This window comes from Anser cygnoides, chromosome 3 (assembly GCF_040182565.1).
Source record: "Anser cygnoides isolate HZ-2024a breed goose chromosome 3, Taihu_goose_T2T_genome, whole genome shotgun sequence".
NCBI lineage: Eukaryota > Metazoa > Chordata > Aves > Anseriformes > Anatidae > Anser > Anser cygnoides.
In genome coordinates this window covers 62,141,028-62,165,051 of record NC_089875.1, presented here as the reverse complement: position 1 = coordinate 62,165,051, position 24,024 = coordinate 62,141,028, and the positions used below count along the sequence as shown (strand labels likewise).

The following is a 24,024-nucleotide window of genomic DNA, read 5'->3' as shown; positions in this document are numbered from 1 at the left end:
CACCTTTTTTTTTTTTCTTTTTTCTTTTTTTTCCATTGTAATGTCTTTATCTGCTAAGGTAAATCAAATGTAAATTCTGAAAAGATACATAAAGCAAGGAACACTTTAAATTCCTGAATGAAAAACACAGTTCTCACCGAAGGATTTTTCCAACATAATTTTGAATTTATTGAACTGTGTAACAGAACTTGTTAAATGCTACAGTGAATCAAGTAGCATCAGCTAATCTCAAGCAAAAGAACTTGAATTTGGCTTTGGGGAAATATTTGTTTGTTTGTATGATCATGCAAGCATGTATATGCACATTTGAGTGTGCATACAGGGAAGCTAATTCATCTGCTACCAAAAATTAGAAGTCCATGTTAATTTGTAAACTTAGATGGGGATTTGATAAAAATGGCTGAAGATACTGTAAAATAGAGGAAACATAAGAAAAACACACTACATACTGTCTCCTATTTGCATTATTACATATTTTTTAAATCTTTTGTTTTCTGTTTGCAAGTAGCTATACATAAATGTTATTAAAGTTATGTGTACTTTGGGAGAATCTAGGAAATACTTAGCACTTTATTTAGTTTTAATCTTTGCCTTTTAAAACTGATTCGGTAAATGTTAATTTAGGAATGGTTAAAGTTTTAACATAATACATCATTTCAGTATTTTAAAATTAAAGAGAGCATGGCTGTATTATATTTATCTGTAAAAAATATGTGAACTGTTTGTAGATTTTAATGTTCTGGTTAATGTTCTACTTATTTTTGTGTTTTATTTTATGAACTCTATTTTCAATTACTCTGTTGGAAAAATGCAAAAATTCGCATTTCTCTATTGGCTTAACAGGAAATATAATATTTGAGTATCTTATGCAGTTTATTTCTCAACTTAATGCAATGTTTATTCATTGCCCTGAGTTAATACACAATTAAACAATAACCAGTTATAAGTATATATCTGAAGAAAATGTGAAGGTTTTTAAACAGCTCATTTTAAACAAATCCCTTTTTATCTCCAAAAGGATGCAGTTAAAATATATATTGAAAAACCTGGATTGATTTAAAAGTGTAATTATTCTATTGTTTGTATTGGATTGAACAGTCGTAGGCAGTATCCCAGAATAGTAGAATATACTATTATTTTAGCTATAGTTAATTGAAGATTTGATTACTAAATATTAAAGCAAAGTTCTCTGTGTGTTCTCATAGTAAATCCATAATTGGTTTTCAAAATTCATTTCAGGAATATTTAAAGGTCATTAACTGAGCTTTACAATTATATAACTCTGGCTGATCATCTGGTATAACTGATAATAAAAAGTTTCGAAGGGAAAATAATTTGAAATAGTTTCACATGAACAGAGAATCTGTATGTATTATATTTATTTACACACACATATATATTCTCATATGCTTGCATGCATGTTTGAACAGTTCTTTTTTTACCAGAGGTTGCTTTTTGGATAATAGGAATTATCTCGCGGTTAAGTTTTTGTGGCACTTGAAGTATTTGTGCTGCTCGTCCAGGTGAGCTCTGCATTCAATTAGAGTCAGAACTGAGCACCAAATGTATGCGCTCCTCTGAGCTCCCAGAGTGTTCGCTCCACTGAAGCACAGTTTAACTTGATTGATACTCGGATTTTAAAGCAAATAAGAACTAATTTTTGCCTGTGGCAAAAAATCTTTGAAGTTTCATGCCTGCGCTGAGGCCAGATTAGCGAAGCGGCAGGACTGTGGCTGGGACTGTGACCCTGTTGTGCTTGGCAGGTTGTGATGAATGGGGGAATCTTTCTTAACCTTGTGGCCAAAACATTCCAGTATCGCAGGTTGGGGAGGCAGGAGAGAAGGGAGGGGGAGTCAAAAGTTGCAGAAGCCTTGGCACATTCAGGCAGGAGACAAAGGACACTTGCTTGTTTGTTTGAAAGAGGGGCAAATGTGCATACCCTTTCCATTGAATATGCCTGGAAAGCATATGGGAGAGAGTATGGCAGATGCACTGCAATATACTTTATTGTCATTTCTAACAGTTGACCTTGGTATATGAAATTTATCCTTCGCTATTAATCTGTCTCCTGCTTTTGCTTTGAATGCTTTTGGAGTTTAGAGAATCTTGCTTGTTATATTCTCCTAAACAAAAGAGGTTTTCATTTAATGCTTTAGATGTGTATAAAGCCATTCAAAATAAATTGGAGGAATGCCTTATTCCAAATAATTGCCTGTTGGTTAAAGAATTTACTGGAGGACTGCAAATATAAACAAATTTGTATGAATTTGAAAAAAAAAAAAAAAAGAAATTAAAAAACAAAAACAAAAAACAGTTAATTGCTTCTGGAAAGCTGATCTTACTATTTCTATTTATAAAACTTTTTTTTTTTTTTTTTTAAAGTAAAATACACATTTTAAAATAGCAGTATAATGAAAAATCTGAAAAATGTTTTGGTATGCTAGTGTAAAGTAGTATACAGTAGTATGAACCAGTCAAACTTTCAAACCTGAAAAATGAGGCAAAAATGGCTTATATATGAGGTGAAATATGATCTATCAAGGCATCTTGTGATTCTTTCTGTGGCATTTTAAGAGCTGTATTACCTCTGATGTTGTCTCTGTTGACTAATAATGAAAAATATATTATTAGATGATGGCCTGAGATTTCTTTACATTCTTTATACTATAAATACAGCTATTCTGGTTAGTGTTAAGAACTATTGCATAAAGCAAAAGGAAAAGAAAGAATGGTTAGAGTTTTTAACATGCATTCTAATTGTGGCTGTTGTTGTTACTACTCTAAAAGCAAACACATTGCATTCCTCTATATAAATAAAATGAAACATTTATTCTTCTGTGATTATTTTCTCTGGATGTTATTTTAACACTGTGATAGTTATAATATTTTTTTGCGGGTGTTGTGCTGTAAATGTACCTGGAATTCACTTGCTCATTAATATTTTAAAAATTAAATGTAAATTTTATATATATGTACACACCATATATATATATATAAATGTAGTCTCACTAGATAGTATTTTTCTTCTATGTTACTTGCAAAAGTAGAGTAACTAGATGTACATTGCATGTATTATATTTTCTTATGCACTCATTAGAAATTCCTTTATCTGTAGTTTGCCTCAGGTAAATTAATATTCTTTTTTCTCCACCCTTTAAAAAAAGACTTGTTTTTTAGCAGCATTTTCTTAAAGTGTTTTAGACAACACTTTTATGGAAGTGTTCTAGAGACACTGGAAACTAACCAGAAACTAACTACATTCTGTTGCATGATGATACAAATGCATGTGAATATGTCTTTGGATTATGTCCACTTGTTTGTGAAATTTTATACTGCAGTGTTGTGTGTTACTTTATCTTTCTGCTAACAAATTATTTCTTCATGAGTTAGACAACATATGGACCATAAAGAACTGATTATCTCATTTTGACCGGCAAGTAGTTTGAGCTACAGAGAATTTTTTGCATTCATACTCTAATGGAAGTAGGTTGCCACAGTTTTTGGTTGTCTGATGTAGTTTATTAATGTTACAGCAGCTGCTAGAAATTATTTCTACAATACTAAGCAAATTAGTGTCAGTAATGAGGAAGAACAGAAATGTATGGTACTGAAGAAAAAAGACAGCTGTTTACTGTACATGTACTGGAGGTTTACTTGGTAATTTTCAAGGTGGAATATGATGCCTAAAAGTTTATTACCTTCTCTTCCGTATTTTTTTTCCAGTCTTGAATCCACTTTTGTTTGTGATTTGTAATGTCATCATCTGTACATATTCTAAGTACATCTTTTTAATTGGAATAGCTTCTGTGCATGGTACAGAAAATACTGGCATTGTACAATTAGCTGATGACTTTACCTTGGACTATTTTCCTAGACCGAATTATCTATTTATGTTCAGATTCATAGATAGTACCTGTTGAAAAGACAGATACTTACAGCTGAATATCTCTGATCTAAAACTAGTAAGAATAGAATAGGAGGGCAGCTTTTGTTTTTGTTTTGGTTTTGTTCGTTTGTTTGGTTTGTTTTATTATTTTTATTTGAATACTGTTTTAACTTGGTCTCCATCTATCTCCCATCTTCCAGAATGCCTACAGGACTCTGCTAGCTGATAATGGTAGGCAGGTGCTGAGCTAAGATCGCGTTCATATTACCTGCTCATATTACTGTGATTGTCCTCCCTCCAACCTGTCTACTCACTCTATCCACCTGTTGCTGTTTGGCATTAATTTAGCCCCCCTGCCCCCATCCTACAAAGGCATATTCACATGCTTACCTTCTTTATTCTAAATTGTTTCGCTGTGGATAATGAGCCTAACCATCATGTTCTTATTTAAACTTATGCTTAAATCTTCGTAGGTTTACCCCAATCTTTGACAACTCTAGCTCAGCAAATGCCCTTTGCTAAAGGACTTAGTACAACATAGCCTCAATTAGCTATTTCTGTTACCCTCAGAGCTGTTGAAATAAGAAGGTACCAATGCATGCCCATGTGAATATAGGCAGGAGCATATCATTTCCTGAGATTAGTGCAGTTAGTCACTGCCTGTTGCATTCCCAAATCCTAGTACATGTACTCAACATAGAAATTTTCCTGCCTTTCAGGGTTGTGAAGGAGAGCAGTTAACAACTGTCATCCTTTCTGGCAAAAATAATCACCTTTCAGAGCAGGAATTTTTTTTTTTTTTTTTTTTTTTTTTTTTTTTTGTTAAGCATCCTGGAGTTCAACTGGGGCTGGAGAAGCCAAGAGTCTGGAGTGATCCTTTTCTGCAGCCATAGTCAAGCCTCCCATTTCCTGAACCTGACCACTGCAAAACTACCCAATGGCCAGTTAAAAGATAATTTAATTCAAGCTGATATTTTAGACCATGTACAGTCTGAGCTCAAGTCAGGATGTGGAAGTGAATTGCTTTAACTGAAAAGTTAGATGATCTTTTTTGATCTGTGAATAACACTCAGTTACACCTTCCTGTCTTTCTGGTTCTCTATCACATACAACACTATCCGCTCAAAATCGTTTTCTCTCCTGAGAGATGAAGAGGGATCCAGAAGATACAGAAGTGACTTGAGTCCTTTTTAATAAATGGACTAAAAATTGTAATGAAAAGCTGTGATTCATCACTAGTTTTTCTGCTTTCCGTGAGCACATCTACATGGATCAGTACTTCTTCTGACTCTGTATGACATGTATGTGCTGGGCTGGTCACAAAACTTGTGTTGGGCTGCCAGACACAGATAATATACTGATCCCCTGCCTTTACATCTGGCTGTATTTGCCATAGCTATAGGACCCCAAAGCCTGGGATAAGACCAACAGTGAAGCAAAAGTGTATCTGAGCAGGACAAAAAGTGATAGTGGTAAATGAGTGACTACACTCGAGACGGCTTGTATCTACCACGTAGAATTGAGTAATTCAAGTCAACCTGGGAATGTCCTTTTTATCATTAATGAACAAAGTTGTTATGTGGCCAATTCCGTATATTATGCTTTCAGTGGACCCAAACTATTCAATGCCATTCTATCCGAGAGTGATTTGAGTCAGGTATTCATTTATTCTTAAATTGGCTAGACATTGATGAAGACTTTGATGCTAGAAAAGTAATTAGTACAAAGTTCACATCACAGTATTGTGAACACACTAGGTCTGTCTTTTTTTGCCCTAAACTACATGCCCGGAACTTTCTGAATATAGTACAAATCCACAAGCCTTGTCTTTAAAGCCCCTTTAGCTCTGAGATGAAGAATGCAGCTGATGCATGTTCACCTCTAAAACAGAGTAGAGGGTGAAGCTGGTGGTAGTGTAGATGGATATTCCTCAAGGCTCACCAAAGTTCAGGGAGTGGACCTCTCAGCAGAGCTAAGAAACTGAAGATTGCTGGCCAAGACTAAGGCACATTTTTGGGAGCTCATCACCTTTAACCTTAGCACATAACCATATGTATGTTAAAAAACACAAAATACAAAACAAAACAAACAAACAAAAAACAAACAAACAAAAAGAACACATGGTTGGAAGGACTTCTCTATTACAAGAGGAAATTTTACCTATATGTATTTCATCATCTGTGGTGAGGATGAATATTCAATGGATGTGTGACCATGTTTGCTATACCCATGAAAGGCACTTGGATAGCAGTGCTCCTAGGTAGAAGGACAAGGCCTTTTTTTTTTTTTTAAATTTCCTCTAAATGAGGGTTGGAAAAGCGATGCAAATTTTCTTTGATATTAGTGGGGGAAAGGTGTTATTTTCCAGTGAGGCAAAAGTCTCAGGAGATAAGTTGGCTGTTGTTACTTGGAAGGTCAGCATGTAGACTGTTGGGTGAGCTAAGAGAAAGCTGGATCCCAAAGAAGCATCAGCATCTTCAGAACAGTGAGGCCCCTTGTGGTAGAGGTACTTGTCTTGTGGTAGAGCATTAGCACTGGACACTGTATCGCTGTTGATACAAGATGGTTTCCACATGAAAAGAAAACAGTATGTTTTTTTACTGTGCTTTATGGCACAGTACTATGTGCCTTTAACAAAATAACTTGAAGTATTTGCATGATGTATTTGCAACATGGCCAAGTTAACACAGCCATAGGAACATTAACTTTTGAACTTCCTGACTTTCATTGCTTTAAATTTCAGCTTCAAAGTTTACTTTTTTTTTTTCTTTGCATTTTTTGGCCCTGGTTAGTTTTGAAAAGCAGGAGGAAATAAAATAATTCTTTTTTTTTTTTTTTGAGGGGGCGCTGAATTTTATGCATATAACAGGAGATGACTTGTTATTCCTTTGAATATCAAATGGTAACTCCAAAGCATTTTCGATATTTTTGCTTACGATACATCTGTGGAGCTGGGGAATCACAAAACTAAATCTAGACAGCAGTGAGTATCACGGCTCTTTTCATGCATCTCACTGTGTTTCTCTGCTGAAAAAGAGATCAATGATATCTAGGAATATTGAGATTTAAAAAAGAATACACTTAAAACTAATTAAAAATGGTTTGATTATAACAAGTGTGAGGGAGGTCATGGGACCATAACTGAAATAAAAACAGGAAGTGTTTTTCAGTATCTTCTAGCTGATTTCCAGTTTGTAGATAGTGGGGAGGCACCGAAGTAGTACTTGCAGATTCAGCTGCACTGATGCATACTGCTGATTTGACAACAGCAGACCACAGACTTAACTTCATTTTTTAAAAAACAAACGGTCAAAAAAAAAGAGAAAGGGGGGGGGGGGTAAGAGAGTTTTCCAGTGGTAGTACTTTAGTATTTCTTCCTGAACCTGACTTGGTCGATAAACGACTTTCTCCCTCCTCCAGACTGGTGGAGCTTCCTTGCCTTTGCAACTGCTGAATGGGGAGCTAGCTCCTTTCTCTCTTTCTGGGAAAGAAGCCAGCCCGATGGCCCATCCTCCCAACAGGGCAGGGGAAAGTGTTCTGTGAGCTCTGAGCTATTAGGTAACTGATGCTGAAACAAAAAGTGCTATTGTGGTATGGCATTTGCCCTGCCTGCTCCACCAGTTAAGGAAAGGCATATTTCCTTCTTTCATCTAATGCAAACAAACAAAAAGAAAAAAAGAATGATTTTTTTTCCCCACAGTGTATAAATAAAGGCATTTCATTGCAAGAAGATAGTACTTTACCATGACTTAAATTATGACTAGACCATCACACCCTTTGATATTTTTGAAAGTGCACTTGTGCCAAAGAGAATTTAAAATGTGTTTTAAAAATGTTTTCAGGTATATATATAAAAGAGGGAAAAAAAAAAAAACTTGAAAGAAGCTTAGAACTCTGAACCGAGTGAACCCATTAATCAGTTTGCAAAAACAAACATGTATGAAACCCTTCCACTGGTAAGAAAGTACCAGGGAAGGAAAGTTTTGACCCTAAAGATAGCCTATGAATGAGGAAATTGACGAGGTAAGGTTGTCTCAGATTTTATCAGTTTATACCGTGAATACATCTTAATGAGACCTCCTTCTGTAAAACTTTGCAAATACAAACCCAGTTTTATATTAGGTAAATCTTTCTGATTAAATTAGCACCAGGGTTTGTGTCAGCCATAAGACTGTGAAATATTCCTGAAAGAAACAGTCATTATGGTCAGTAAGTATGAAAAATACATTTACCTGGATTGATTAAATCCCTTGTTACTTCATTTCCTATGTACTGTGCACTCCAGCAAAGGGCTCTAGTGTGGCAATACTCATCGTTCCAGCCTGGTGCAAGAAGATCTATGGGAAATACAACACAGCTTTGCAGCCTCTTGGCCTGTCTGTAGGCTGGTTCCTGTCAATGTTTCATTCTCATTATCATCTACAGTCTATTCAGGAGATCTGAAATATTGGTGATTACAGTGATAACTGGTGATTATAAGCGATTACAGAGAGTCATCTCAAAAACTGGAAGCATTTAACAGATTAATACATGCTTTGTCAGTGATAGTGCCTTCTTCAAATTAGTAGAGACAATGACTAGTTCAGAGAAGCTGAGGCTATGAAGCACAAAAATTTACCAGGATCTATCCCTCTTCATTACTGTAGTGAGTGTTTCAGATAGAGGATTTAATGGAAAACCTGAACAAACAAACAAACAAAAAAACCAGAACTTTAATACTTAACTAAATTTAATCTTGTGAATTTCTTCAAATTTCTCCTTGAAGTTAAGTTGATTCTTATAGCAAGTTTTCCTTCATTCTTCCATTGAAATTAGAGCTGTTGTATTTTTAGATCCACTGAGATACGATAAATCTACCTCAGGATGTGATTCAGATAAAATACAATGATGTACAGTTCTTCACTGTGGAAAAAAATAATTTAAAAAAAAAATCAATTTACTGTTGTGTCAAGATCTGTCCGTCAGCAGTAGCATCAGTGTTTGAGTTTTTAACTAAGTCAGAAACCTAGTTACCACCTGATGGTAAGTAATTAAAGCATTGCATTAATTATTTATACTTTCATATAAATTTGTGTTATAAAATTTTATTGTTATTAGTCTTAAGTAATTGAAACCCTGATGAGACCTAGAAGTGTAACATAAGTGATTTACTGTGAAAAATTCAGTTGAGAATTTGGGATTATTTAGAATTATTTTCAGATATTTCTCTAAATGACTTCAGCATTTCTGTTTCTCTCTGCAGAACCTTCACTGAGATTTTCTCTTCATATATATATATATGCATAGCTATAGTATTATTTGAATTTGGTCATCAAAAGCCTGCTTAATTCTCAAAAACATTTATATATTTTCTTTAAATCAGTTTGAAAGCATATGCATGTATAGAATGCCTACAACTTGTTACTATACCTTAGCACTGTATCTTTAAGCCAGTCCTTGCCTTGTTTTTGCAGGCCAAGAAATTATTAATTTATTTGTTTTATAGTAGTAATGAAGGGTGTCATGGTAGCAAAGGAAATCCTGGTTATATTAGACATTGTACAGACAGTCTCTTTTCTAAGCATTTTATCATCAAGACAGTTACAGAGCTGTATGTAAGTAGTGTTGATGTCAGCACATAAAAAATATCTGAACTATAAGCTACTGTTCCTTACTCTTCACTTGCACAGACATCCTGAGCTAAACTCTTTTCCTATATGTCCATCAAAATGTTCCCCTGAATTCCCCATCCTCCCCTGCTCATTCCACAGAGTTGGACCTCTCCCTTGCTGGTCAGTGGGAGCCGGTGAGCTTTCACACAACAGTAACTTACTGTAGGGAAGCATCTAGGCAGTAGAAGTGCACTTGGTGTGCCCATGCTCCAGACCAATCAGAGGCAGCATCACCACAGGCTGAACAAACATGTAGACATGCTTTGATATGTCTTTGCATCTGCAAAGAGTGTTTTTCCCGCTTCACTCTTGTCTCCTTAATATCACATCTTCCACAGCTCCACCATGCAGAGCTACTTCATTCAGACCCAAAGCATTGCAGGCTCCCCATTAAATGCTCACCAGTCTGGGAGGGGTGCTCAAGGCCGTATTTTATGTCGTAGGTGAGGGAGCTCAGCAGATTCATTGCCAGAATAATTTACTGCTGATGTTGCAAGATTTTTCAGCTGTGCTTACTGTAAGTGCTAGAAGGGATTTCTCACCTGTGTTGCATTATGAGTTTAATACTGTGAGTGTGTGTGTGAGAACACCTCGCAGAGCAGGACCAGTTCATGGTTTAACATCTAGTGTAATGAGGTCCAATAAAATCATGTTAAAAGGATGTTAACGTTGCAAAGGAAAACATCAGAAGCAAGGAAATGCCAGAATTAATATGGCCTGTGGAAATCCAGTCTCTTATGCATTATGGTGCGGCTCTTATTACGTGACACATTAGGCTTTCCAGTGGATGTCTACTTTTTTTCAGTGAATGCGTAGTTAGATTTTTCTTTTTATGTTCCTCAGTCTATATTTGTTAAACATGAAGCATCTAAATTCCAGAATGACTATAAAATCATTCTTTGTCCTGTAGATATTTCTTATATACATTAACCAAAGTTCTTCAGTGTTTAATAAATGCGTCTCGTTTTCATGCTGCTCTCACAGTATCAGACACTTAAAACAGTGTTTATGTTTGAAATCTGAAGAACCAAGGCAGGAATTAAGGCAGAAATTGTATAAAACATTGACTAAAGTTGTCACCAATTTGAGGCAAATTAGACCATCATTTTTCTGGTTAAACGTAACATTTGTGCACCATCTTGTAAGTTCAAAGTATAGTTTCCCAGCTTGGATCATTAATTAGGTGTGCAGTGTAGATGGTGTACCAGAAATAGCCTGTTATTCTGTGTAGACTGGTAAATAAAGCCTCTACTAGTGACTTTCATCGATATTTGATGATTGCACAGGCTTGTCATTATGGTATTTACTCCCAAATCCTATTACAGGAGAGCAAGATGTGCTGTTCTGTCCTGTCCCAACAAGACGCAGTACTCCTCCACTATCCACACCCATCCCTACATTAGCCACTTTTTTTCAGCTGGCTTCTGACCTCCTGTGATTTTGCTACCTGCAGATCCCTTTCTTCTTTTGCATCATGGTTTCTGTCCCCTCTCCCTGTTAAGATTTTTCTCCTGTTCCTCGTCCCCATATTTGAGGCTACAGGATTTTTCTATTTGTTGACATTGCCCAGGTGTCTTCATGGAGGGACATTGAACTGACCGAGTAAAGAAGGATAGTCCCCTTCCTGATGCCACAGGTGCTCCTGGCAGTCAAGAGAAGTAGTTAATAATTCTTACTTGGCTCCAGCCTCTTTGAGATCAAGAGCATTCAGTACAGATAGGGTCTTCAAAAATTCAGGAGCCAGATTACAAGAGGACTCCACTAATGGTGTGAAAACAACTTTTAGAAGCTTATAAACCTAAAAAAAATTTGGACACCCTTTCACAGAGATGATGATTCCTGGGTACCAGTACACCTTGTACTCACCCACTTCCAGTTCTGGGATTCTGCCTCAGAATTTATGGGCACTAAAGCCACTCAACAGCATAGTTAGATGACTTAAAATATGAACTCAACAGCATGTTTTCTTAAAAAATTGGATTTAAGTATTTTTAGCTGAAACATTTCAAGTGTTTTGTAGTAGGCAGACAGGGTAGGAGATTTCAACACTATTTGGTAAAATTCAAAAACAACTGAAACTGATATCTTACCACTCTAGTGAATGATTCTCAACAAGCATATAACTGAAATGATGAGAAAACCTGTGTAAACAGAGGGGGGAAAAAAGGAAAACAGAGTAGGAGTAAAGAAAAAGGTTCTTTTTATAACATTTAACACATGCGAATGTAAATAAATGTGGTGTTAGTGAAAGTTAATTATTTTGAAAACAGTCAGCAAAGCAGATTAAGAGGAAAAACAGTGCAGCTGAAGACAAAGGAAACGATATTTAGTCTTTGATCATAAGTTTTCACAGTGATTTTCTGTTCACCTTCAAGGGTGGCATAATTTTATGAATAACAAAATATGTTTTGCTACTTGAGTAGCCCTAAAGAGAAATGGTGTTCATTCCATACAGCCACTTGAAAGAAAATCACATGCCTGATCCTCCTTTAAGAAATAACATTTTTATTTATTAAGTCTTTTCTCTCAAAGAGAGACCCTAAAGATGCATAATGAAGTTTACATTCAGTCTCAAAGGAAAAGACAAGTATATACAGTGTGCTCATACTGCACGCTTCCTCAGACAATGATCACAGACAAACTGCATATATACCAAGCTGAAAACTTGAAATATTCTTATTTTGTAAGTATTTTGTTTTCATTGCAATATTCTTGAATATTTAGTACTCTTTTTGTTTGTTTGTTTTGTTTTTGTTTCTCCCTAGAGTTTATTCCACCTCACAGGTGAGTCTTTTTGATACAATTGGACCATGGCTTTTCTACCTTTTAAGGTATAACAGTATACATATATATATATTATTTTTTTTTCATATGATCACCATGTAGGTAGTGTATATGTTCACCATGCAGGTAGTGCATAATCTCTCAGTCATCTCAATTTCTTTGTTTAATGTTGGTCAAAACACGATGCAGTAGTTGTGTGAGCAGGGGTAGGACAACTTGGCTGTGAATACCCAACTTTTGCATAACTTGGAGAAGTCCTCCTCTTCCCTGCCCAGGAACATAAGGGCTCTTAGTGTGTTGTGTGTGTTGAAAGTGCTCAAATAGCTTTAGTGTATGTTTGAATTATCTTTGGGCTTCCGTGGTAACTGCCCACCAAAGGACCTGTCATCACTTTGCAAAATCAGAGTGTTAGGATGTGCTGGGTGACTGTCAGACTCTGCAAGCACTGGCTGAAGTGCTTGGTTGAACTCTCCTGACCTGGGGATTAAGATCTGAGCCCTGGTGCCAATATAACTGAGAGTGCTATTGGTGGGAACTGACAAAGGTAAATGCCTGTAAACTTAACAGCAAAGAGATGGCAAAAATGGCCCAGAAGTAATATATGTTAGAGAAAGGAAAAAGCTTTACTGGGGTTTTTACTGCATACATTAATTAGATGCATTTATATATTAATTTTCTATGTAAAATTGAAACGTTATTTTTCTGGTCAAGTCCCTCCATAACTTCCTGTTGAGAAAGTCTGCTTCTGAAAGTACACGCCTGCCTCTCAAGGAAGGTTTCTTTCAAATTCAGTTTCTTTGAATGATTTTGAATTACTGTTTTGAACAATTGCCTGTAATGTTGACACTCAGTACACTAATCTGAGTGGGTATTTTTTTTGTTTGTACCTTAACACAAATTGTGGGCATTTACTTGGTACTCAATTACGTGCGTATATCTCAAGTTTTTTAATGTATTTCAGATCTAGTATTACTTTAATAATAGTGTAGTGAACAAAAAAATGTAGCAATGATATTTGTGTCTAAATACTTATGGAATAGATTTACATGGGCTTTCATTGTCCTTCAGGCTGAGTCTCTGCACCGTCTCCACAATACGCTGAAACTACAGTCCATGGAGTAGCATAGTATGAACAGTGAAGAAAAAATCCATGAGGTTGAAAATCAGCAGTGATGAAACTGATAAATGGATAGGCTGAAAAAGGTTTTGTAGCAAAAATCAAGCAAGACAAAATATTTAGAAGATTCTTTGTGTTTTATGTTTTTTTAGTGTTTAGGGTGTCACTGTATAGTAATAAATACAGCTTTAAGTTCTTTTAAGTTGTTCTTTTCTTGGGGGAAACTGTCATTATTGCTACCGAAAACTGATTTCTATGAATAACCAAGTATGTAACTATGTTGTTTGCTGAGTATATAGAACTCAAATGAAGAACAATAATGACCATCCTTAACTCCATGCTTGTGCTTAGACATCTTTGAGTGATATTGCATGGCATTCAGCCAAGGTTTTCAGAGAAAATACTTAGCATTAACCTAATCCTTTTTCTTTTGGACCTGGTGAATATTTGTAGTTTTGACTTCAACAGAACTGAGTCAGAGTCACAATCTTTTTTTTTTTTTTTCAAAAATACTTTTAAAGTAGCAAGAAGTTATAGGAAAATCTTTTGATGCAACGTAATCTCAAAAACTGTCATTGAACACGTGCTAGTTGTAATGGGAATGTTCTTTGTATTGTGCAAGTCACATGAAGTGAATTTGAGTGACTATGAGTATTTCTAGATGGCTTTGAAAAGGAATTTTGAAACCTCCTGTACAACCCTGAATTCTGCATTAGCACACAAGTGATCAAAATGCTTGTTTCTCTGCTGAAGGTATGAAAAGTTGTACAGAAGGTACAGTTAAATTTTTGCAAGAAATCCTGAAGATCCCAAAGAGATAGCTGATAGTAAGAGAACAGTTTTATATTTTTATTGGAAAGTAATGGATTTTTTCACCCTTAATTGGCTAACAGCAATGTATTGCAAAGATTAATATGGAAGTCAAACTACCGTTTATGTGATTATATATTGCAAATATGTGTGCAAATGCTGTATGTGGTGTTTTAAGTTCATTGATGCATTAGGAAAACACATTTAACATACAGTTAGGAGATTACAAAATGAAAATTAGTGTATGAATTATTTAGCTAGCACTGCACTTTGCCCCAGAATCTAGTGTTTATTATTGTGAGCTTTAGCAGGAAACAGAAGCAGTATCAATTGGGAAAACATTTCTTTACTGAGCTGAGAACAGTATGGCTTTCTGGTTTCCAAGTGGGGAACCTGGTTCTTTGCTTTCTTTGTTCCCAGTTAGGCTACTCCCAAGCTATTTTAGCTGAACATTTTACATACTAATGGAGCCTAGGGAAGTGCATTTGGCAGCCGTTCACGGGATAATAATGAAACACACTGTTTAGTACTGCATACTGCTGCTGTAAAATGCGGGAAGTATTTTATAGAGATCATGGTGAGCAGAGTTGCATCCACTTTAAGCAATGTAAGTGCGTGAACGGTGAGCAAGGAAGTTGTGTTTCAAGTGAGAGTAACTGTGGAAATCCTTTGCTTTTGCAGGTAAAGAAAACGTGTACAGAATCAGATGTGTCAGAGCCTCCGAACACCAGGTATGGTAACGAAAGGCAAGTGCTGACTGCCTGCAGCTCGGTGGTGCAGCATGATACAGAGCTGAGCTGCAGATACATAGCACTGTGTGCGAGAGACCTGCTTTGCAAAGAGTGAAGGACTGGGTTAATTTTAAGTGCTTTTCACTCTAGAAGGTTTTCCCCCCTCAGTCTGAGATGGGGGCTGTCATCAGGGTTGATAAGTATAAATTGTGCCATAATGCTGAATTATCATTCTCAACTTAAAAGAAAATCCTAAGAAATATCATAAAGAAATCTATGTAATCAAATTTCACTTTTTTTTTTTTCTTTTGTCCCTTTTCTGCATACATGAGAAACCTGATGTTTACTAGTAATACAGTTTATTTCCTGTGTTGGCAGTTCTGTCGTAATTTGTGAAAATTTACCTTTATCAAAACTTTTTTTTTTTCACTTCCGAAAAGCATGGCACTGTGTTTATAAGTTAGGAAGAGGCCATGTACTCTTTAAAATGAAACTTTTCAAACACTGTCTTTGCTAATTTCATGTACATGGGGAATAGGAGATGCATTTAATTTCTGTGTTTTGCACGTGGAGGTACAAGTACGTATAGTTCTGAGCAGGTGAAGTAGCAATTGTTTTAGGTTTGTGTGTTTCTGTTAATTAGTAAACTGTCGAGCCACAATGGGTGATTTTCTTAAGATTTGGTGGTTTGCAGTGTTTTTTGCCTATCTTTGTCTTGCTTCTGTTTAGAAGAACTATTTAATTTTCACAAAAATTGACATCATGCTAACATTGTGATTAAAACTCAGAAAAGCTAAGTAATTCAAGGTTTGCCAAATCCCATCCTCAGCTTTGTGTCACTGTTGCAGCAGCATCCTTTGGGAGCTGGGGGCCACATGTAATGTCAAAGTCCGATGTAGTATCTGTGGCTTGAGCTATGCAGTGCACTGTCTGAGTTTCTTTGATTAGCTTCTTGTGTCCCTTATGAATACATCTTTGCCTTTCATTTAGTTTGGTAAGAGATGAATATGTATAAGGGAATATAAAATTCAGTCTTGATATGCTTCCAGTGAAGTCAGTAGTAGTTTTGCATACTTTGGGGCATATTTCGTCCTTTGGTTCTCATTTAATAACTTATAAATGGAAAATGTATCTGCTGTCCTGCTGCTTTGGTTTAAATTTTATTATAAAGATCAAGCTCTTTCCAACTACTTTGATGGCATAACAAATCTCCACTTATCACAACACTTGTGCATGTATGTAATTTTAAAGACGACTGTTGTATCTCAAACATTTAAAATTATGATTTAAAATTTTGAAGAATCCATGGATGTTGTTTCTTCAGACTATGAATTGCAACAAGCTTGAGGACCCAGGATATAACATACTGTCATTATCTCTGCACATTAGGAAATTTCTTAAGAATTGTAATTAAATTCTTCATACCAGGTGTGAGGAACAGAAAACTTTTTTTTTTTTTTTACCAAGTTTAAGAGGGAAACCATGTTACAAATAGTCAATTTGGAGGAGAAATCAGGTAATTTTTATTTGTTTATTTATTTATTTATTTTAATGAGCAAAACCCAAAATACTTTTTCATTTGGAGCTCCATGGTCTCAGTTTGAGGATATATCAGAAACAGTCGAAATTAACGTTCCTGGCCCGTGTGTGTGTAATGCTGTGTATTCAGCCTGCAGCAAGCGTTTTTTGTCAGATCTCGATCCGCGGTGCGACTTGGGTCTTCCAGGGGAATCTCTGACGGCCTTTGACTGCAGTAGCGCTAGGGGGCACCGCACAGCACAAAACACTTGAAAGCCTGGAGCAAGGTAATTCTTCTCTAAACAAGTCTTAAGTGAAAACATTGCACATAAAATGAAACATCAGCATAAAAATGAATGCTGGAGACACACAGCCTTACAGAATAGCTCCTGGCTTGGGACCTAAGGCCAAAATCATTCATTTATTTAGCTAGCTTTATAGCGTGTTAGTTTTGGATTTGAAACTATTACAATAAATGCAGATGGAAAGTGTTTTTACAGTAGGGAAGTAATTAAACTGGGTGTGGGAACTTTGTCAGGAGAATTCTTGGAGTGACATGTGTGTATCAGCAGATTCTTTGTCTTGCTTGGCCTTGGTTCGTCTTTTAGAAAGAAACATTCAAACTGCAGATGTAACTAGTAAATTCCCTTCTGAAAAAAAAATACTAACCTATGAAGCATATCAAAATATGCCTTCCAGAAGTATCCAGTTATATAGACAGTAAAAATCAACTGTCACCAGTGTTTTTTTTTATACAAAAATGGTTATTATCTCCACAGGTAAACTGCAGACATGCACAGGTAACTGTGGTTAAGAACTGAAGTCATGGTGGGTAGGCACCCACCACATTATAAACACGCAAAAAACCATGCATGGATCTTCAGTATCTCTGTCACAAATTGTAACTCACAAATTCCTTACTTTTACAAATTCTGTCTAAGTCTCTTGAGGGTTATTTTGCAAAACCCGTATGAGCTGTTTGTAAATACCTTTCTCAGATTGTTTACGCATTAAACCTATCACGGTGCTATTGTGGCTATAGCAATACTAAGGCATTCTTTCTACATAATTTTGCAATAAAAATCAAATTCACCCTGCATGTCTAAATATCTGTCTAGTTGGACAAAATGTTTATATCTTCCTGGAGCCAGAAAGGTTGGGACTTGCTGACTGTCATACTACAGGTCTGACGAGACAGGAGCAACATGCATGGGTGACAACTCCATCACTCTGGCCATGTATTAAATTCACTAGTGAGATTAGGAAAAGTTCAGAGCCTATAAACACACATTGCTTTTAATTGTCTTATATACTGGGTATAAATGGGACCGATCCCCCAAATATGCTGAACAGCTCCTACATTTTATTTAATATTATATAAGAAACACTGAAAATTAGTGTGATGCATGAAAGTTAACTTGTTTGCAGTTGTTATAACTCCATTTTTACATAGATAATCAGAGAAGTATTTTTAATACTAATAATGGAGTGTTTTGTTGCCTTAAAACTTGTAAGCTACAATTACAGCCTCATACCTCAAGATATTCCTATGAAAATGAGTTAAATACTAGAATATATGTGAAGTCTGGTAAAATGGTAAATACTGGGTCCCATTCTCCATTTCACTGTCAGCTACAACACGTTGGTTTTGGCTATACAACCCAGGGCAGCATCTTTCTTTGTGACAACAGACTGCTTGATGAACATATCACTGCTAGCCCAAAGTCCTTCCCTTCCCCTTTCCCTCTCCCTTCCCCTTCCTACCAGGCCTGTCAGAGATTCTACTGTAAGATCAAAGTCACATCACAAACTGAGATCTGGCCCAAGATATCTAGTTTACTGGATTATAAAATCAAATAGAGAGGAGAGGAAGAGGAAGTCCCTGCAAAGGGAAAATTTAGCAGTCTTCTGCAGCTTCCTCTAAGTCCACTGATTATAGGGCTTTTTTGCCCTTTGTAGAGGATAGAAGAATCTGCAGAAGAATGAATAGATTTTTCTGACAGATGAGACAGTTTATTTTCTTCCTGGAGAGGTAACTATTATGTTAGTACCAGTTAGACAAAGTTTGTTCCTATGTATTGCTGAAAAGCAAATTCACTGACGCTGATTACTGGTGAGTCACGTCCACAGAGACACAGTTGCCAGATAAATAGGCTGTCCGAAAAAACACAGAGGATTTTTTCATGTTTAAAAAAGATCTCCAATATTTCAATTTAATATGGGTTTCAGTGAGGCTTTCAGCATAGATTGCAGCTGTTCATCAGATGATTGCTGTTCTGGCCTTCCAAACCCACCTTCTTAAAAGTGCACCACATTGTAAGATTTAAAAGGTATGCATTCCTTTTCTCTTCCTTCATCCTAAAAGTCTCTTTCAACCCCCCTGAATGAGAAATGGGCTTTTATATTTTTTCATTGTTCTCATTTGGATACCTACTCCTGTTTTTGTTTTGTGAGGATATAATGCTGTAGGATATAGCACATACATGTCCAGAGACAATTACTGTAGTTAATGCATTAACAGGTAAATAGATGGTATTGGATAACAGTGAGAGCTACCACAGTTTTCACATTGCATCCATGAGACCAAGGCTTGGTTCCCCTGTAACTCGGGACACTGGTATGAATACAGTTTTCACGATATTTGCTATACCAGAGCCATGTTAACACTGAGTGCATTACCTAAAAGGGTTTCCATGGGCATCAGTGCATTTAACAAAAATAAAAAGGAAATGATGCATATCTCCTGCACCTTATTCTGGACAACCAGATCATCAAAAGTGTTTCATTTATAACAATTTGAGCTAACAATTTGTTAAAACACAACCTGAAATTTTACTTGCACTAATTTGTTCAACAGAACTTTCCCATTCTTAGCTCAGGTTTGATGGCTGATTGGAATTAAATAATCCAACCCAAACTATTCTGTGATTCTATGATACCTTGCATTTATCTGTATTTACCAGGTCTAATAACTTCTCAACCCAAATACAAGCAGAACAGGTCGTCTGATGGGTTCTGTGACAGAAGCTGTTGTGCCTTTCCCAGGGTCGTTTGAGCATACCCAACCATTTGCATACCAGTTTGTAGGAGTGTGAGACCAGCAGTACCTTTCCATTTATTTGCAGCTCAGCAGATGAACAATAAATGTTTATTATTACATGGTGAAGAGGACCTTTACGATTGAACTGCCAAGCAAGAAAAGCCAGCAACAGCTATGGAAATTGTCATTAATGTTTCAGCAGTTATAACAGAAAAAATAAATAGTATTGGTTGTGCAGTAAAAAGGGAGCGAGCTCAGACTCTCAAGTTTTCAGATATGTTGTTTAGCTGAATGCGCTCCTACATTTAATTCTCAACTATCTGAAAAGTTTTCATTAGAAGGTAGGGATTTGTTGTTTATGAGACAAATGTAGCTTATTTAGGTTAGAGGCTAATTGAAACACTTTTCAGAGTCAAGAGCAGTGTAGCACCACTCTATCTTACACTGAATAACCTGTAGATCATGGTGACGTGATAAATGGGCTTCATCTGAGGAAATGAGATATTGACATGACAGTTTAATTTAGACTCCTAAGGTCACATTCATCTCATGGTGAAGTAGATGTGTAGAAGATGCTTCTGAGATGCTATTTATTTGAACCGCTTCTCTCTATTGACAATGTATTCCTCTTTTCCTGAATATCCTTGCAGACTCCACCAGCAATTACTTACTGCACTGCTGATTTTGCATAAGACCAGCTAGATATACCAATGAAAGCATTTATGTTGATTGTTCATATTCTGCTGTTCTGCAAAACTGTTCAGTTCCATAAGGGAATCCATACAAAAATAAAATTATTCTTTAGTCAGGAAAAAAAAAAAAAAAGGGCGCTTAATGCTTTGTTACTGGCTGCTAGTATTTCTTGGGTTTGGGGCAAACTATAAGGAGGAACAGATACAGCAACATGAATTTGCTAGGAAAAGGCAGAATAAATAAAGCTAAAATTGAAAGACTGCCACAAGTAATTTTAGGAATTGGAACAAAAAAATCAGTCAACAGGAGGTACAGTATGTGATTGTCAGAATATCGCATTCATGTCAGTGAGTTCTCTATAGTTATAAACATTTCACCTAAGAGAAACGTTTGGCAGGATCCAGCGCAGACTTCTCAGTTAAGACAGTGGCTGGCAAAAAATGTTTCACAATTTTCCAATTTTAAAATAACTACATTGTGGAATAAGATTTCTTATAAAGGCTGCATTCTGGGACACACAGGCATAGCTTGCAGTCAAGAGAATGTTTTACACAAATCTGTTACTTATTAAAGGTTTGGTGCACATATTTAGTCTGCATGCCACTTCAGCAGTTTGAGTCAATCAAAGTAATACAGTTAGCAAGATGACTGCGCAGATACACGTAATTGAATGACATACTACATCCATGACCATCACATGGCACTTGCAACAAGTATGTTTTCTTGCTATGTGTGTTGTATGCTTTTCAGGCATGTAGTTTGCAGACAGCACAAGTCTTTCCTATTTTTGGAGCAGTCTGTGCGGTGTCTCTCTGCATGCCATACCCTGATGTTCTCATGCGTTAACTTTAGAAATTTGGTCTTCTGATTACCCGGAGCCTACTGAAGCTGGTCACTGTCTGCCCGTTGGTTTTCATTGGCTCTGGACCAAGCCCCCAAAGAGTTCTAAAAATATACATGATATGTTTACAGAAATTGCAATAATCTATTTAGAGTACAAACACATGGTAACTGATGACATCACAGAGAAGTATTGGAATGGTTTATATTAACAGATCCCTGTGGTTTTAACGATAAAATTAATGTATTTTTTATATTTTTCCTCTGTTATAAATTCCGGTGGTTTTTTGTTGTAGTTGTTGTTGTTGCTAAAATCAGGCATAACATATTTTCTATTATATTACAAATAATTTCTTTGTGTGATGCCAAGCCAGATCATGTCAGTATCAAGACTTCCACTAACCTGAATCAGTTGTGGGTCAGACTCTGAAACAAGCAAAAGCAACAAGGAAAAAACAAGAGGTTTTGAACAGCTATTGGAAACTTATATAACCTTTAAAAAAAAAAAAAGACTAGGATAAACAAGGTTTTAACAGAGGTGTTAGTAGAAGTAGTAATTTGGAAATTTTTTAGTTACTCTTACGTGCAATCACATAGTACTTTTGTCTAACACTACATATTATGAAGGTAAGTGCTTTCTAGTATGCATTTGTGCTGCTAGAATGCAAGAACCAACCACTGCTAATAATTTTAAACCTATACTAAAAACTGAAAGAAAAATAGTACATCTGGAAATTGAAAGTTCTCCAAGAAACAAAGAAACATATTTTAACAGCTCTGAGTTCTCTGAATTTATTTTTTATGTTGGTTGGACTGTGTCTTATTAATGAGATAGAGTAAATAATACAAAATACTGATCAACTACATGCTGGAATGTGCTAATTTAAACTAGAAGTATTTATTTATTTGCTGTTGCCTTAAAGAGGTGCTGTCATTCCTGCTCTTTAGGGTGTATTTTGAAAATAGTTAAAATCCCTTTGAATACTGTCTAACTATCTAAACTTAAAGTGTTTCAAGAAATAGTTGCTATTTTCTACATTTATGCACTGGATATGACCTTTGACCTCATGTCTTACATATCTTAAGTACGTGTCCTAAACATAAGACTGTTAAGCCATTTCACTTGGTAAAAATATTGCATATTTCTTAGAGTGGGGATCTCATCCAAGGTATCCTATAACCAGCAGACATAAATCAAGTCCCTTTTGCTATCCCATAGTGATCTGTGTGAAAATTTTCTGCCATCTTGGGTAGTTAGTAGTTTACAGACTACTATTATATATGAATGATAGCAGTGACTCCCAGGATATTGCTGTGTCCACATCTCTGTTTTAAAGTCCTCTCACAGTTTTGTCTTCTATGTGCCCTATAAGAGGCAACAATTTCCATTTGTGAATGTTTCTGGTTAATTGTGAGGAGGTCTAGAACCATGCCATGTAATTGTATAATTAATAGTTTTGATATAATTGAGACTTCCAAAGTGCTTTGTGATTTCTGAGCCAGCTCCAAGAGCACAAGTTATTTAGCATGCCCCAGTCATGAAACCCTTCACACATGCTGAGCTACTGTTAGGTGCTTTCAGCCATCCCAGACAGGGGCATTGTGAGTGCCCTTCAACTGAAATGCATGCTGGTGCTCTCTGTGAGGGCTGGGAAAGGTTTGCAGAAATGACGTTCTAAAGCTGTGTCAATGACTAAGTATTAATGGCAGTTAAGTATGAAGAAAACCCCCAACAACTAAACACACAAAAAAACCAACTGAAGAAATAAAAAGAATGCAACAAAAATTTCCAAAATTTCATATATAAGAAGTAGACACAAAAAACTCATAGTAATAGCTTTCGACTGGGGTTGGCAACCTATAAGCAATACCTATAAGCATATAAACAAATGCAATATGAATTTTATGATCAAAGTTTTTCAAGCACATTGAAATATTCAATATAATCCCTTAGTCATCATTGTAGAACAGTGTGGTAGCAGCACAGATACAGCAGTGCACAGGGCAGTTCTCACAATGCTATCTTCTCTCCCTTTTATACACAGGTGCTGTTGCACGATGTAACTTGGGCAACTACAGTAGCTAATTCCATGAGAAAGGAATTATAATACATGTACTGCCTTTACTACTGAATAAACAGGTGACACAATGTGATGTACATGGAGACGGCAGGAGTTGAAATTTAAGTCCATTTGCAAGGCTGTTGTCACTCTCCATCACCAACTTTCTGTAGCTGGAGGTGCAGGTGCACAGAGGGAGCAGGACTGAAGCAATCCCAGTGACTTAGTTGTAACAACCTGGTTGTTACTCATCTATTTTGGACTGAGCAGGTACCAGTGTGGGTGGTGGGCTAGAGTCCTCCCCACCTGCAAATGACACAATTTGCTTCTCTTAAATCATGGTGTGGATACTGGCAGCCCAACATAAAGCCTGAGCTGTCACTAGTTGCATAGACTGGTGGTATTTAAGTTCGCTTTTCTGCCTGTTCTTCATGTTGCATTATTAGCTCGGGCAGCGTGCGTTAGCTCACCACCAGGCGTTCTTGTCTGCCAGCCGTTCCGAGGTGACAGTCTGGCAGTCGCTGGCAGGCTGAAATTAGTTTCTGTCTAAAGTGAGTATATTGCTGCTCTGCAAAACGAGGTGCTTTGTGCCCCAAGGTGAGGTCCAAGGGTTTGGCCTCTAAAAGTAAGCATTCATTACACTTCCCTTTCCCTCTCTGTCATCCCCCCACCCCTGCCCGTTGTGACCAGTTTAGACTGAATGTGTTGATCTGCAAAGTCATAGTACTTTTTCATACAAAGTCTACTTGAATTTCAGAGAGTTGGAAAACAAGTACATATATTTCTGAGTTAAATAATGTATTAATCAGAACTGAATATTTTTGAGCCTTCAGGAGTGTCTTGGGATAAGGGAAATACTGGTTTTGAGTGAAAAAATATAAGCTGAGATTATAC

At 36.4% G+C, this 24,024-nt stretch overlaps 1 protein-coding gene across 19 annotated transcripts in view; it reads left to right on the top strand.

Moving 5' to 3' along the window:
- EYA4 (EYA transcriptional coactivator and phosphatase 4) overlaps positions 1-24,024 on the top strand; it is a 158,477-nt gene that overhangs the window by 65,642 nt on the left and 68,811 nt on the right. For all 19 annotated transcript variants that reach the window (XM_066994266.1, XM_048075748.2, XM_066994264.1 and 16 more), the window contains one exon: positions 14,930-14,979. In XM_066994266.1, coding sequence (XP_066850367.1) covers positions 14,930-14,979 — 50 coding nt within the window. Of the gene's footprint in view, positions 1-14,929; positions 14,980-24,024 lie in introns of those variants that run through there.